A 16,532-nucleotide genomic window follows, 5' to 3' on the forward strand; every position below is an offset into this window, starting at 1 on the left:
TAAATTAGAATGTGTTCCTATCCTTAGTCTAGTTGGAACTAAAGCAGTCCTAATCCCATGGACCATGACCCTAACTAAACTCAACTTATGTTATTCCTTCATCAAACTTGACCTATGCTTGGCCCAACGCATCCTCTTATTACAAATTGAACAATGACTATTCATTTCACATTAAGTGACATATTGAGCAATGACTTTGATTACTAGTCGTTAAGTTGACTATTCTATTATTGTTAGGCCCATGATATATAAAAAAACCTTGAAGTTTGTATATCACGAATCACAAGGAAATCCAACGGACTAATAGAGAAAAAAGTATGGCCAGGGAGGTCCCATTGAAAGAAAATAAAAAATCTCATAACTAGAAGATTAAAGAATGTGATTGATCAAGTGTAGATTCTTTTGATTGGTACCCGAAGCCGACCGAACCAAAGACCATGATGTATAGAGTCAAGAGATGACATAAACTAAACTCTCATCTCTTCATTTCCAGCCATCTCATAAGAAAATTCAAGATTCTTCATTAGGAGTTCGAGAGTTTATCGCAATATACTCCACGAACACCCCAAAAGATTCTATCATAGGGTAAGCTACATGTCCTATAATGGTGATTCATTCTCTGCTTGAAAACCATTCTCATATTGATCACAAAAGCTCCTCATCTAGATATCGATAGACGACAGCTGGAGCAGAGCAGCTGACCGACATAATCAAGTCGACCAATTCAAGCTCGGCCAAACCAAAGACCATTAGAAAGTATGAATAGTAATTCTCATGATGATATCACGTTGACTCATAGAAGTCAGAACAAAAGGAATATGCAAAATACTGATTGCTTAAGTCTAGCTCATGTTATTGATTTTGTTCATATTAAGACTAGTGATGGAAATTTCATAGCTCGGAATGCTATGTTAGAAATATTTCTAATATATCATACCTCATACTTAGAGTTGATGATGTTACCCTTCAATTTATTTTTCTGTTTTTATTTAATTTCCATTTTTTTATATGTTATCTTAATATTATTGCTTGGAATATTCGCGAGTTTAGTAATGAAACTCGTGTTACATATTATAAAAGTTTATTCATGAGAATCATGCTCATATGATAGAATTTTCATATGATAGAAGGTGCATATAAAACATAAGTTAAAATAACTAAATTTCTAAATGTTTTTTAAAAAGTGGTAGTATAAACCTCCTTAAATAAGGTACAATGGTGACTGGCAAGCATCGATTGTTGGAAGAGATTTCACAAATTTGCTCTTTCATATTTGGGCTTATGAGAGAGGCTCATGACTCACATTTGAATTCTACTGAATGTACTCACCATTTTTAAAATGAGGTACAGTATTGTTTTCCAAGCACAAATTTATGTCTATAAATATCGAGGGAGAGAAGTTACGACAATCGCTAAAGAAAAAATAACGCATGCTATTTGCGTACGGAGTTTAATGTTGGGGGCGTCATTAGTCAAGTGGGTCCCACCAGAATAAACAGGCAGACATTGATCAGTGTTAAAAATGGTGGTGCCCGTTTGACACGTGGCGCCCCACCATTGACTTTGGATGCATGTATGTAATATTTTTTCTTGTTAATTTGATTTTTTTCTTGGAGCTCCCGTTTCTTCGCTAATCAGGCTTTTCTTTTATGTTTTTATTAATTGTTTTTAATATTTTGGTATTAATGTTTAGTGTGTTGTATTGTATGTATTCTTGTTAATCAAATTGTTTTGTTGTTTTTTTACTTTTTTTTTTTTTAATATTATGATATGATTAACCTGATTGATGAAGGAGAGCTTTTTTAAGATTTATTAGCATTTTGTTAAATATATTTACCTTTTTCTAACAGTTTTTTAACTTAAAATAGTACTACTACTAATAATAATAATAATAATAATAATCTAATAAAAAAACTGAAAATTATAAAATAGTATTCATAATTGTTTAGTTAATATTATAATAATCTATTATTTTAAATAATATATAAATTATCTTATATCAATTTTAATATATATATATATATATATATTGGCCGAAATTGGTTTCAAATAACGATTTTGACCAAGTTTTTGTCAAAATCTTCACTCATACGATTGGTCTTATTTAAACCAAAACCCTTTCATCTATTTCTGATAGTTTCTCTGCTAATAAGTTTAGACTCTGAAAAATTAAAGAGGCGTGCATAACTTCGATATTGCTAAAAATAGGCTTACTTGGGTTTAAATTGGTTTGCTCTGTTATTTTTCTAAATCTCTGGCAACCAATTTGAAGATGGAACCGATTTTTTGTGGACTTTCTGCAAGATTATGCCTTTAGTCTAGAGCTGTCAAAACGGCTCGTTGGTCACAATCAGCTAGCGTTTGGCTCGTTAATAAGCTCGTGTTCGGCTCGTTCGCTAAGTTAACGAGCCGAACATATTGTTCATGTTCGGCTAATTTTGACTCGAAATATTACTAATTATATATATATATACCTTTGATGAATATTATTTTTAGAAAATTTAATTGACTACAAGGCTACAAAGATTTATAATCAATTAAAAGTATTAATGAAGAATATAGGATAAAAAATATTAAATTAGATTCAAATGATGTTTTAAATTTTGTCCCAATCCTTAAAATCTTATTGCTACGAGATTAGGGTTGTCAAAATGACTCTTTGTTCCTGAACGGCTCGTGTTCAGCTCACTTCGGCTTCCTAAACAAACGAGCCGAATATATATATATATATATGATGAGTAGTATTTTTAAAATAATTCATTGACTGCAAGGCTATAAAAATTTATAATTAATTAAAAGTATTAATTAATAAAATATAATAAAAAAATATTAAATTAGATTCAAATAATATTTTAAATCTTGCTTCGATCATTAACTTCTTATGACCACGTGATTAGAATTGTTAAAACGACTCTTTCTTCGTGAACGGCTCGTGTTCGGCTCACTAAGCAAACGATCTAAACACGAACACACTTTTGAAATTGAAATATAAACAAACCAAACACGACTTGAACCTGAGCTCGCTCGTGTTCGACTCATTTACAGCCCTATTTCAGTCTCCTATGATTTGTTACTTTCTAGATGAAGCTTGAAATTGAATTCTGCAACTCTCATTCCCTCTAGCTGTTCAGCAAGTGTTTGATGCCAGCTACAATTGTTCTCCTTGTTTTAATAAAACTACACGTGTGTAATATGAACTTGATTAATTAATTAAATTAGAGTTTAAATTAAAGTTACACGAGTCAGCTCATTTTTTAAAGTTTAAATCCTAAAAAAAAAATTGAGTTGATACCTATTATAATAGGTAGCGCTGTCAAAACGACAAGTTTGCGAACAACTCGCCTTTGACTCGTTAAGTAGCTCATAGACCGAAATAAAATTTTGTTTGCTCGTGTCCGGTTCAATTTATATAATTAATGAGTATTACTTCTAAATAATTTAATTAATACAAGTTATAATAATCAATTAAGATTACAAATTAAAGTAGACTAAAAATAAATTAAATTCTATTTAAATGAATATTTTAATATAAATAATAGGATCTAAATGTTGCTCTACCATTAACATTCTACAGCTGAAGATTAGAATTGTCAAAATAACTTATTGTTCGTGATACAATTGAGCTAAACAAGAATAAATTTTTGGAGCTCAATACATAAAATAGCCGAACACTAGCCGAACATGAAAAATAAATTTTTTTAATAAGCAAAGCCGAAACTCGCTCAAGCTCAACTCATTTGCATCCCTGACAGGTGTACGTGTGACTAGGGCTGTTAAAACAACTCTTTGTTCGCGAACTGCTTGCATTCAGGTTGCTAAGCTAGCGAGCTGGAGATTAACACAATTTTGTATTTGAAATATAAATGAGTCGAACAAAAATATTTATATTTTTTAACGGCCGAAACACGAGTTGAGCGCAGGCTCCCTCATGTTCGGCTAGTTTACAAGACTAATAATACAATAATAGAATTAAAAGCACAAAAAAAAAAAATCAAAAGTCAAGAGAAAATAAAAAATAAAATATTGATAATAAACTTCATTTAAAATTTTAATTCTACTATTCTTTTAAATATACTGCAAATTAATTTTTTTTTAAAATGGGCAGACTGCAGCAAACAGACTTAAATCTAAAAACACAAGAAAAATCGCTCATTTGCCATCTTTCACACACAAGAAACACAGGAAGACACAGATAAACTAGTCTAGGGTTTACGAAATCCCTAAATCTCCAGCTTCATACCGCTGGAACATCCCATCATTCATCAAACACACGGTAATCTCCACAATCCCCAACCTCTCCACCCCAGATCTCAACCAACTTTAACCTCTATGGTCTTAGGTTTCTTCGGCTCCGGGGGAGGCTTTTTCTCCACCGTCACCGTAAGCACTCCTTCCCGGCAAACCGCCGAGATGGCATCCAGGTTGGCATTCTCCGGCAATGGAAACTTTCTCATAAATTTCCCCATCCGGCGTTCCATTCTCAAGTACTTACCCTCCTTCTCCTCCCCTCGCTTCCTCTCCCCGCTCACAACCAGCACGTTCCCCTCTTCCACCTCAACTTTGATCTCGCCGCTCTTGATCCCCGGCATATCGATCAGGAAAACGTACGCACCTGGTAGATCCTTCACATCCGCCGGAGTTGCCGCCATGGCCTTGCGGTCTCTGACGTATGCTCTTGTCTGTGGGTTGTGGGTTTTCTCCATATCCTGATCAGGAGTGTCCATCAGGTGATAGATCGTTGTCGTTAGGAATGGATCATAGAAGAACTCCATGTACAGTTAGCGAACTGTGGTTATCGATTTGAGAGATACTTTCTTCTCTATTGGGAGTGAAGAAGAAGGGAAGCAGGGGGTATCTATGTGCAGAGATGGAGGAGGAAGAGAGAGGTGCCCAGGGTGAATTCGCGCGACATTGAGAAGAAGGAAGAAGGGTCCGGAGACTCTGGAAGCTTCTAGTTATTCCCTTTTTCTTTTAATTTTGAAAATATAGTAAATTTCTCAAATATTGGTGAAATATTTTAACTCCATCCCACTTTCTATATTTATAGATATATAATAAGTGTATGCACGAATTTTGAGAAATTTAAAGAACAAAAAGGAACACGGCTGAGGAGGGCCCACAACTTAAATATTAAGAACTCATAGATAGAAAACCAAGAGCCCACGATCATAAAGCCAAATGTCCATTAGCGAAAAACTAGGGGTTCCGAACCAGAAGACTTAAATATTTACTAGCGGAATACTGAAAGATCTGTCTGACTAGGTGCAACAGCTCGAAGTCGGAGTCGAAGGCCAACCGAGGGAGGGCCATTCAAACCCGAGCCTATTGAGTCGAGTGGAGGGCATTGACCTGCCTCTTGCCATAACCTTATTCAATGGAAGAACGCAACACCGCCTATTATGTCACAGGCGCCCATGAGAACCCTCATTCAGGGCTAATAAATATCCATCAAATAAGTACATGGAATCTAAAAGATTTCTTTTTCAATGACTAAACTTACCTATCGAATTACGGTGATTCACCCTATGTTAGATAGCCTAACCTTGCTATGCCAATCAATAGTCGACAATTAGATTAGTGTAGCCGACTGACAAAACCAAACCGATCAAGTCAAGCCTCGACGACCAAAAGACCATAGAGGTTTGGCAAACATGACTCAATACGATCGAATGAACAAATATTGTCGAACCATGACCAATTTATCTCAACCGACCGAATCATATGGTAGTTGAACTAAAGAATTACATATATGTAAAATACCCAAAATATTTTGTAACACCCCCATTAAATCAAAGATAGATATGTAATTTCATATGTCGTACTCCTCTCCTATAAATAGGGGAATTATTTTCTCAGAAAAAAATTAATCAACAATTCAAATTAGTGTTCATTACTCTCCCTCTCCATTCTTACACTCCATTCCTTGTGTGTGATTCACAGACAAACTCAGAATTCAACAACATGCAACATACTTACAGATAAAATGATGTTTTTTTTTTAAAAAAAAATTAAAAAGATGATATTTTATCTCATACCAAAGATATATATATATATATGATAAAAATGTATAAAGTATTGTTTAGTTGGTAAATATGTAAACATTGTGTTGGTATGATAATGGAAGATGAATGCTGAATAATTGAGGGATATGCATGCAATAATCATGGTTCCACAGTTTTACTTTCAGGGTGGGGGACAAAATCATCAAATTTTTAATTTTTTAATGTATTGGGCAAAAATTATACTTGAAAGGGGGCAAAAACTATCAAATTATCTAAACTACATTTGAAAAACACTATAGAATTTTGTTTTTATAGAGAAATCTCATTTCAGGGGAGGCACTTGTCAAAGGTGAACATAAAATCTGATTCCAACTTTGATATAGGACGACTTCAAATAAGACAAACTTCTGCTTGGTATGCAAGAAAATTGTAGCATGAATCTCAAAGCGATCGAATGGTCAAAGATTACGTGGATAATCAAAGCGTTGGGCTTAGAGAGCATGAACTGAGTGCTTTCCCTCAGCAGGAACGATCGCCACGCAACCGATCGCCTTAGACGATCGAACTCGAATATGTCAATTTGTAGATAGTTGCCGTATTTCATTCAAATTGTAGCACAAATTTTATATCAAATCAACACATTAATTACATTAAGTGCAATTTTCATAAATGTTCCATTCTTTTTGTAATTATACAAATAGGTTCCTATAAGTTGGGGCTAGAAGAAGAATAAAAGGATTTTTCCCCCGACTTCTTTATTCAAAATTCTCTACTAAACTCTCTCTTTCCCGTTCTCTCGACTAACTATTGAGGCGTGTAATTTCGGAGGACAAATTCGGATTCTAACACCATAAGAAAGTCGTGCAACGAGTGTGGACATGCCCCAGATGAGAAGTAGATCGAATTACGAAAGAGAAATTGCACAGAGAGACATAGCATCCATTAAATTCAATAAAAAGATGGTGCGTCGAGACATTCGGGAAGAGGTCCAGGCACTACGGGCGCAGATGATGAACCAGTTAGAAGCCTTCCAGGCGGTAATGAATTTGAGGTGTGATTAACTGATGCTCTTGGAAAGAGTCTTAGGAAACTCGCTCCCAAAGAGTTTCTTGCGAGAATCCGCCTGCACACGACAGTCAGGCTGACGATCAACCAACCAAAGGGCAGGGGGACTCCCAACTAGCAAAAAGTGCGACATCAACGCCAATCATCAAGCACCGGGCGGATCAAGGAGCACCAGCCAGACCAACTATAGGCAGCACTTTCTCTCGGCAAATCATAGGGACCAAGCCCCCAACGAAGTTAAGGATTCCTCTTTTAGCGACCCAGTCGACCACGTGGTTTTTTTCGAGTCATTGATCGGGGTGCTGCAGATCGATGATGCTATGAAGTGTCAAATTTTTTTGACTACGCTAAAGGAGGTTGTGCTTATGGAGTCATCCAATCCTTCTACGAGTTTAGAAAGCTCTTTTTGGTGCACTTCGGCAATGTGCAAAAACCAATGAAAGATATTGAGACTCTTCTCTAGATCAAGCAGAGAAAGAATGAGAGCCTATGGGCATATACATCATGCGCTTTTAGAAACAAATGCTAGAACTAAAAAAAAACCCAGAGCCTCTCATCGTCGGGACCACCCTGAAGCAGGGAATCCACAACAAATGATTTGGGTACAACCTAAACTTACTCAAACCAAGATTTTTTGTCGAGGTCTTGGAACTAGCCAACAACGGGGATGCGAGTGTCAGGCGGTCTTTCAGTCCGACCATTCGCTAAATGGCCGGAAGGAAACGATCCCACTCTAGGCAGCAACCCTCGAACGGATAAGGTGCACACTGGTAGCGTATCGTCAACTACTTCAAGGGGGTGACTCATCTGTTTGTGGACAGAATTTCCAACCAGTGCGCTATCGAGTTCAACTCCTCCCCATTAGCTCCTTGGGAATTGGCTAGCCTTTGACGACATCTGTCGAACGAAAGTAGTACACTCTCTAAGGAAGTGTTTCCATCGCAACTTTTCCCCATGGGTCATTACACCAGTTCAAGAGGTGGGAAGACCTCGATAGTCCACCCAGTTTGGTTTCGCGTTCAACACCCGACTCAGAGGAAGCCCCTTATTTCGACACTTGACTTGAAGAAAAAAAAAAGTAGCGCATGGCCCAAGCGAGGCCCATCGCCCCTGCCATTGGAAACTCACCTTCACATCTGATTCCTCGCAAAATCGGTCGGCAACCTCCGCTTCCCCTTTTATAGGAGGATGAGGTCAGCGATTCTAATAGTGGTCTCCTGACAAAAGCCTACCAAGAATCCACTAAGAAAAGACAATTGAGCACAGAGACCGGACAAGTCAATGGCTGATTTTACCAAAAAAGGAAACAGAAAAGGAATCTCATGTTGCAATCAATGCAGCCTTTAATACTGCACCACCAGAGCCACGTAATGAGGTGATGACGTTGGAATCATCGTAACGGTCAACGGTCATTTCCCCACGCTAGGAGAACTCGATCCGATTGAGTGTGCTATAGGATGGTCGGATTACTTGGCGGACACACTCAAAATAAGTGGGGGTAGCCAAAAATTGCATCCGATTTACCTATATATATATATATATTTATGTATGTATGTATGTATCCATAATATTTTTAATTCCCCCTATGGAAGTCTCAATTGGTTGGGTTTTAGATTTTCTATTGAAATAATATTATCCATTATTTAATAAGAGATATTCTAAGAATTACATGTTTGTTTAATTTATTCACATCTTTAAGATCATGGATGGGAGTTCAAGCAAATGAACAACAGTAAAAATCACACCCATTAATATTTAATCAAGGCTCTCCACTAATTACGTTTTATTTGGAACAACCAATAATCCATTGAACATTTTCTAACAATTACTCAGATACACAGTTCTCATTTTTTCTGTTTTTAAAAGGCAGAAGAATGCAGCAAGGCTACTTTGTTCTTCTTTTCTTGAGGTCCAAATGACTCGGGATGTCTCAATTGCTTTAACTTTTTAATTTGAGTGAACTGATGCACAAAATGGTACTTAGATCCTCCTATTTATTATAGGAAAGTTTTTTGTCTCCACCAACCGGAAAAATCCTTCAACATCATTAGTAGGAGAAAATATTCCGTCCGGACACAGTATGTCTGTACGACCAACCGACGTCATATGTTTTCCAATATTAGGGCTTCGAATCGGACCTCTACATGCTCTCTTTTGCAACGCCTATCCTGCAATTCTCACCGCTGATATTACAGTACTCTCTTTGAAGGTTAAAACATTTAGGGCTAAAGTAGATGATTTAATAGATTTTAGTCTTTTGCAATTGCAAGAAAGAAAAAAATAAATAATAAGTTCAAGCTCCGGGAACTCACACAAGTAACAAATGCAAAATAATTAAAAAGATAGATTTACTTGAGAGTTAGTATATTCACTATAAATGGAGTAACGATGAACATATTAGCTTCAAAACTAAATTTCTTTAGAGTTGAGTAGATACTTTATCTACTGACATAGACAAGATCAAACTCCTCTTAAAATGGCTGTAATTTGATAAGCAAATAGCTAATTCAAAAAAATACAATATGATCAACTGGATCAGGTCTCCTCCTATAAGACTCAAGGGATGACGAGAACTTAAATTTCTGTGGAGTCTCAGCTTCTACAATCTCTCTAAGAAATGCATTTCTCAATAGCTGCCTCTCTTCTTGTCTTCCTTTTCCTCTCATATGATCAAGAAGGAGAAGAATCTTCAATATCAAAATAATACAACTCTTCAGTCAAAGATGACAATAGACAGCACTTTGTTCTTGCCATTAGTAATCCTTCTTTTCAAATCACCAATTATGAAAAAGAAGATGATATTTAAACTCTGGTTGTTACTCTCAGCACATGTTAGAGTACTTCATGAATCATTACTATTATCTGCTTCTTTGAGTTCATCCCCTGATCGATAAACTCTTTGGTACCTTCCATATTATTCATAAAATCAATCTTCTCTAATGTGAACTTCTACTAATGTTAGAAGCCCATCTTTTAATTTATATAACATGATTCATGCTCACCATTTCTTAAAAAGAAGTTAAATCCTAAATTTTCAGGGATTTCATATAAGAGTATCAAATAGAGTTTGTAGGCTGAGTTCGAGTTTGACCCAAAATTAACTCAGCGCGACTCAACCTAAAAATTAAACGGGTCGGAAAGTCCAACAACCTAACCCACCGACTCGAACCCAACTCATATCACCCGTTTAGCATAAGACATAATAGCCATTTGAGTCAAATTTAGATCAAATTCAGGTTAATTTCATGTTTATCTCAGTCAGCTTCAGTTTGACGTCAATTTTAATTTCTAAGTTAATTTTCAAGTTGGTAGGTCAATTCTAATCCGAATAAAAAGAGTTAACAGGTCATAATTATTCTACCAGATTTCTATGCTGAGTAAAATTTCCTCTAGTCTATCAAATCGATCTGCCAATAGCATCTGCTTAGTTGAGGTGCGGTAAATATATCAAACAATCCAGCAGAACTTTATGATTTAATTGCCACCTTATGCCTTTTCAAAATATTCTCAATCTAATGATAGAATGATATTGGTTACATACTTTTAAGTGCTACAAGTCATTTAAATTATACTTAAATAATTTTAATATTTATCATGCCACAATTCAGCTTTTGAGCAAGCAGACGCACGCACACATACTTCAAGAGGAACTTCAACAAATCCACACACACATCTTAAACTGAATAACTTCAATGGGAACTTCAACAAGTCCAGATACATGGAGTTGTGATAATGATCACATTTTAGAACAATGAGCTTTCACTTTAAAAGGATTTATTGAACCTTCCACATGCAATTCAAGTGATCAAGGATAAATCCTATGCAATATTTTCACATTTTTTGAATTTATAAAGCAGCTGATCGATCACTATAACTTTTTGGAATGAAACGAGACAAAGCACAGTTATATTAAATATAAAACAGAAATACAAGTGAAGAAACCAAATAGAATATATCAAAAGAAAAGAAGCAAAGCAGCATTTGAAATCAGCACCTGCAAAAAAAAAGGAAAAAAAGGGACTAAAGAAATTTCAGACACATGTTTGACCTGTTCAAGGATAAGCTTTGGCCGCAAAATCTGCACCTGCACAAAATAAAACTGCAACACAGAGAGTGATTAAGTTAAACCCGGAGCTCAGAAGAACAAAAGTCAGATTGAAATCAGTTAATTGCAACAAGGTTAAACCATCTCATTATTATACCAACAATTTAAAAGAAGTTGGCCTCAAAACACGAAGAATTCAAGGATTTGCCAAATCTCACAGGCAAAATAAAAAATGATAGCCAACATGAGACTTTTTCATGATGAAGTTATAATAGAGATGCTGCCCAGCAAAGCAAAACCTCCACACCTGGGAACCTTACCAAGACCATATCTTCATTACAATTTTTACTTCTCCTCCAGCTTCATTTCATATGCTAAACTTGCCACTTTTAATCTGATGAACTAAGCTGATCAATCTCAAAATGGCTAATTGTAATAAAGGAAAGATTTGTGACTTGGGCAACAAATTCTCTGAGAACGCTTACCATGATTGAAATCGCATCTGCAATAGAAGTACAGTGATGGGTATCTTTCCCAGTTGCAGTTTTGCAAAAGGGTGAGACCTTCCCCAGTTCAAAATGCCCATGCAGCTCACTCCGAGAAGCTAGCTGGAACAAGTGAAGATCTTTACAAAGGGCTTCATGGCTAACCCGGCAACACCAACTTTTAATACGCTTAAATAAAGAGGTTAACAAAACTGAAATTTTCTATAAAAAAGAAGATAATTTACATGCTTATAAAAATATTAAGGGGGTGTTTAATTCACTAATATATTCTATGTTACGTTATTTACAGGAACCCAATCGGTTGACAATTGTGTCAAAGATGTCTAATGAGAAAAAAAAAAAATAGACAAAAAAAAAACGAATCAAACGCACACAGGGTTGCCCAAAATGAGAAGCTTGCTTGAAAAAGATGGCATCAAACCAAGGACTCTACTTGTAGCGTGTAGTTTTAATAGATAACATTCTTTTAAGAAGATTAATACAACGATAACACTATAAATCATATAAAATTGAGCAATAAAACCATAACAAATCCGAGCAAAAGAATGACCAACAATAATTATAGTTTGGTGTATTACATCTATCAGATGGTACGCTTTTCGATTTTGAAGTCTAATATAGGCAAATAGATTATTTTAACTTGTACAATAATTTGGCATCAAATGAAGCTGGACCAAAGATTTCTTAGTAAGACAACTGCATACTCACTTCAAGTAGAAATTATTCTGGGCACAAAAATCAAATTAAAAAAAGCAGCATTCCCTCACTTCCCTTTCTAGACATAAATGATTTTATAATTTATTGACATTTTCTGAGCCAATCAATTAAAGATTAGTTTGTGGTAAGCATAAACTACCCTTTTCAGGAACTATGATATTCATTAATTTCTTCGCTCACCTTCATAAATAGACTTGTTTGTGGATGCATAGCTCAACAGAGATTTTCACACAGCTAGGAATTTAAGAACCAAACGGTAGACGCTGCCTTCACTTAATCACTGCTTCACCTCTCTGCATTTCAGCCCAAGATTATAATCAGATGCCATGAGGAAACATGACTTCCAAACTTTATCAAACAATAGCTAAGCTGTAGCATAATAGGTTCAACCTTATGCTTCAAAAATGCATTTAAAGTGTGGCAACAACCACTAATGACAGAAAGAAAGCTAGTCCAGGTGATTGGGGGAATTTATTTCTACCCAAAAGCCAAAGGCTTTTTCAACAATACCGTGTTGATTATCCAAACATTTCATTGAAAAACATTCTCTATTTAGCAAAGGATGAAGAGGTAACTACCAAAAAATATTATGTCAAAGCTTGAACATTTGTCAAAGGTTATTTGATCAAATGCTTTAATATTAAAAATTCATAACCAATAAAAGGGAGAACAATAGAGGAACTGTGCTAAAAGTTGCCTTTTCATTCTCCAAGCATAGCTTCAAAAGGTGCAGGAACAGCAAAACTAAAGATTGTATTCGCTGATTGGTTCTTGGAAAGAATTAAGAAAATGCAAAAGTAAGTAAACATGATTATGCTGTCATGTACAATACTGCATGTACAACTGAAGCTCTATTTAAAAACCAAATGATCATTAGTGATGATTTTATAGTCCTGTATCAACTTAGGAACAACCATGAACTCAAAATCATTCACACAAAACCCAGCCCACAATGATAAAACTTCGTTGAAGCACAGGACCAATAGAAAAAAAATAAACCATTGTTTTCTGCTGCGAATTTAAATTTAAAGATAATAGGCATTAAAAATTGTTCAAAAGTTCTACCAAACATAACCACATGAATGAAAGAAATTGGATCAATCGATATATTTATAAACATAACCACAGAAATTTACTAATTTATATCAACATATGAACTGCATGGGATCAGAAATTGGATCAATTGATATATTTATAAATAAGAGAACGAGAGAAGACAGATAAAACATCATTCACAATGTCTAATTCAAAGAGTTACCATCTAAAGGACGGAATATTTGCCAGGCTGTGCAGAACCAGGAAGAGAAAGAGATTGAGCAGTGTAATCCTCAAGCACTCTTTTCAACTCCGCTTTTGCTTTCTTAACAGAAGACTCAGTGGGACCTTCTATGAATAGATATAGTTTGCGTTCCATGGGACCGGGAAATTTCCCAGGTGGGTAATACTGGCCCCTTGTGGTAATTGCAGCTCCTGTCCAGTCTGATATTGGACCCAAGGTCTCCTTATGGGTAACTTTCCACCGGGCATTCTGTGGGAATTCATTGATCTCCAGCTCTGCCTCATAGTGCTCTGGCATTGCATCAGCTTGTATCTTTGCTAAATTGTGCTGCAAGTTCATGGCAGCTGCAAGGGCAGCTGCCCGGGCAGCAGCATCACCAGGTAGAGATGCAACAGGCAGTGTTCCAACAACTGGGAAGCCAGCTAAAGCAGGCGCGATTGGAACATGTACACCTGAAGTAGAAAGCAATTGCGCTGGCACAACTGTGGAAGGCATTGAAGAAATACCAGCCTTTGCAGCCTGGGCAAGAGCAGCAGCTTGAGCAAGAATGGCAGCTTGAGATAAATCACCTCCAGCTTTTCTAATACCATCATCCTCAGAGTCTGAGTCAGATTTATCTTCTTCAAATCCATATTCTCTTGCCTGAGCCTTTTTCGCAGCTTTACTTGCTTCATCTTCTTCTTCATTGAACTTGAAACCACTTCCACCATAGCCAGTACCATGTGCTTGTTCCATGCCCTCTTTAACCTTTGCCATGAAATTATCAGCAAGTGCCTTCAGATCCTCAGGAACCGCTTGTTCAGAAAGTTCCAGCGCTTTTACAAGATCTGGTGCATACTTGGCATCATCCTCAGAAATGAATGTGATGGCCATACCTTTACGGCCAGCTCGGCCTGTTCTACCAACTCGATGTACATAATCTTCGTAGTGATTTGGAACATCAAAATTCACAACTAGCTCAAGCTCCTTCACATCTAGACCTCTGGCAGCAACACTAGTAGCAATCAGAAGGTTGCAAACATTGCTCTTAAAATCTGAAATGGTGGACTCCCGGTCTGTCTGGTCCTTGGCCCCATGAAGAGAAAGACAAGGATAACCGTGCTTAAGTAAGTCCTTGAATAAGGAATCACATTTTTCTTGAGAGTGAACAAACACAAGGATCTTTCCCTTTTCATACCATTCTCCTAACAGTTCTAGAAGCCTTAAAAACCTGTCTGTTTCTTGTCTGACCTCAACTAATTGGGTGATGTCTTTATTGACAACACTTCTTCCTCCCACCTGGATTTCAACCGGCTTATTCAGGACCTTTCGGGCTAATATCTCAACCTGGCGGGGAAATGTAGCTGAAAAGAGTACTGTTTGACGGTCCGGTCGAGTATTTTGAACTATCCTTGTGATCTGAGGTTCAAATCCCATATCAAACATTCTATCAGCCTCATCCATAACAAAGTATGTAACCTTTCGAAGGTTGGTTATCTTCCCAGCACTTGTGCAGAGTATATCTATCATTCTACCAGGAGTGCATACAACTATTTCTGCACCACGTTTTAACTCACTTATCTGCTGAGCAACACCTGATCCACCATATACAGGGACACAGTTGAAGCCCAAGACCTTAGAGAACCTTTTAATGTCAGTGTGTATTTGTTGGACAAGTTCCCTTGTAGGAGCCATTATAAGTGCAATAGGACCATCACCAGGTACAACCGGAGGTTGATCTTTAATATGTCTCAACATAGGTAATACAAAAGCTAGTGTCTTACCTGAACCAGTCTTTGCTACTCCAATGCAGTCTCTGCCACTCATAATAATGGGCAGAGCTTGAGCTTGAATAGGCATAGGCCTTTCAAAGTTTAGCTTTTTAATTGTATCTAAAATTTTGCTAGTTAAGCCACTCTGGTTCCATGTTTTAATAGGCTTAGGGATATCTTTTCCATGTACTTTTAATTCAAGTTGTTTTCTATACGCAGCAACATCATCAGGCGTCATCTTTGCAATTTCCTTCACTTCAATATAAAAATTTTTCCTGAAAGGCGAGTACTGAATCTTAGAATGATCAACGATGGATAGCTTCTCAGCTTTTGTCTTCTTCACCCTTTTCATAAAATCCTCATCATCTTCATCTTCAGAAGCAATGTCCTCATTTCCAAGATCCTCATCCTCAGGGGCAGAGTCTTCATCAGGAATTATCCTCCCCAATGGATTTTTTCCACCTTTTTTTGCTTGGACCCCATTACTAAGGACTCCCTTATTCCTCTCTTGTGAGCCCAGGTTTGCATCAACAGAACTCACCTGTGCACTCTCCTCACTCTGCAGTTTCTCCACTTCAGGCAGCACCATGGAATTCATGAAAGCATCAAGTGGGTCAATTTCATCCTCCACATCAACGCCATCAATACCATTTGGCACAGTACCTCTAGTTTCCTTCTCTATGTCCATTGCATCACCATTGGCATCATTCTGCCTGGAACCCACGTCTATAGCCATTGCATCACCATCAGCATCATTCTCATACTTCACTGCATCTGCTTCCTCATCATCGGACTCCCCATCAAGAGTCCAATTTTTACCAGTCTGGTTAAGATCCTCACCATTTACCTTCCCATCCTTTTCTCTTTCCTGCTCTTCTTTCTTTCTTTTAAGCTCTTGCCACTCCTGAACTCTACGCCGCCTCTTATCCATCTCCTCATCCAATTTGCGCTGCTCTTCTTCTAGATCTTGCTCTCGAGTCTTTCTCTCCTTGGCCTCAGCTTCATTATCATCCCCTTTCCTGTGAAGATCTACGCTTCCTTCTCTATGCCTGTTGCTTCGCTCTCTTTCCCTTTCATGAGATTCTTCTCTCCTCCGCCTCTTCCTGTCATGATCCCTTCCTTCCTCCTCATCTCTTTCTAACTCCCGTCGCTTCACCCTTAGCCTCA

The 16,532-nt window shown here is 36.9% G+C and overlaps 2 protein-coding genes across 7 annotated transcripts in view; both read right to left on the bottom strand.

The window, feature by feature from the left end:
- Window positions 1-4,132: 4,132 nt before the first annotated feature.
- On the bottom strand, window positions 4,133-4,938 carry LOC110022593 (17.1 kDa class II heat shock protein-like). The gene has a single exon (XM_020721625.1). It carries the CDS (start codon window positions 4,770-4,772, stop codon window positions 4,311-4,313), a length of 462 nt encoding a protein of 153 aa, XP_020577284.1. The 5' UTR covers window positions 4,773-4,938; the 3' UTR covers window positions 4,133-4,310.
- A 6,034-nt stretch (window positions 4,939-10,972) lies between these two features.
- LOC110022580 (DEAD-box ATP-dependent RNA helicase 42) overlaps window positions 10,973-16,532 on the bottom strand; it is a 6,132-nt gene continuing 572 nt past the window's right edge. Inside the window, exons 1-4 of one of the 6 annotated variants that reach the window (XM_020721607.1) lie at window positions 13,594-16,180; window positions 12,516-12,628; window positions 11,598-11,720; window positions 10,974-11,506 (exon numbers count right to left, since the gene is read on the bottom strand). In XM_020721607.1, coding sequence (XP_020577266.1) covers window positions 13,597-16,101 — 2,505 coding nt within the window. In that variant the 5' untranslated portion in view covers window positions 16,102-16,180 and the 3' untranslated portion in view covers window positions 10,974-11,506; window positions 11,598-11,720; window positions 12,516-12,628; window positions 13,594-13,596. Of the gene's footprint in view, window positions 11,721-12,515; window positions 12,629-13,593; window positions 16,526-16,532 lie in introns of those variants that run through there. The other 5 variants (XM_020721606.1, XM_020721608.1, XM_020721609.1 and 2 more) reach the window with 5 other exon arrangements.

Source organism: Phalaenopsis equestris, unplaced genomic scaffold (genome assembly GCF_001263595.1).
Source record: "Phalaenopsis equestris unplaced genomic scaffold, ASM126359v1 Scaffold000198, whole genome shotgun sequence".
NCBI classification, from domain to species: domain Eukaryota; kingdom Viridiplantae; phylum Streptophyta; class Magnoliopsida; order Asparagales; family Orchidaceae; genus Phalaenopsis; species Phalaenopsis equestris.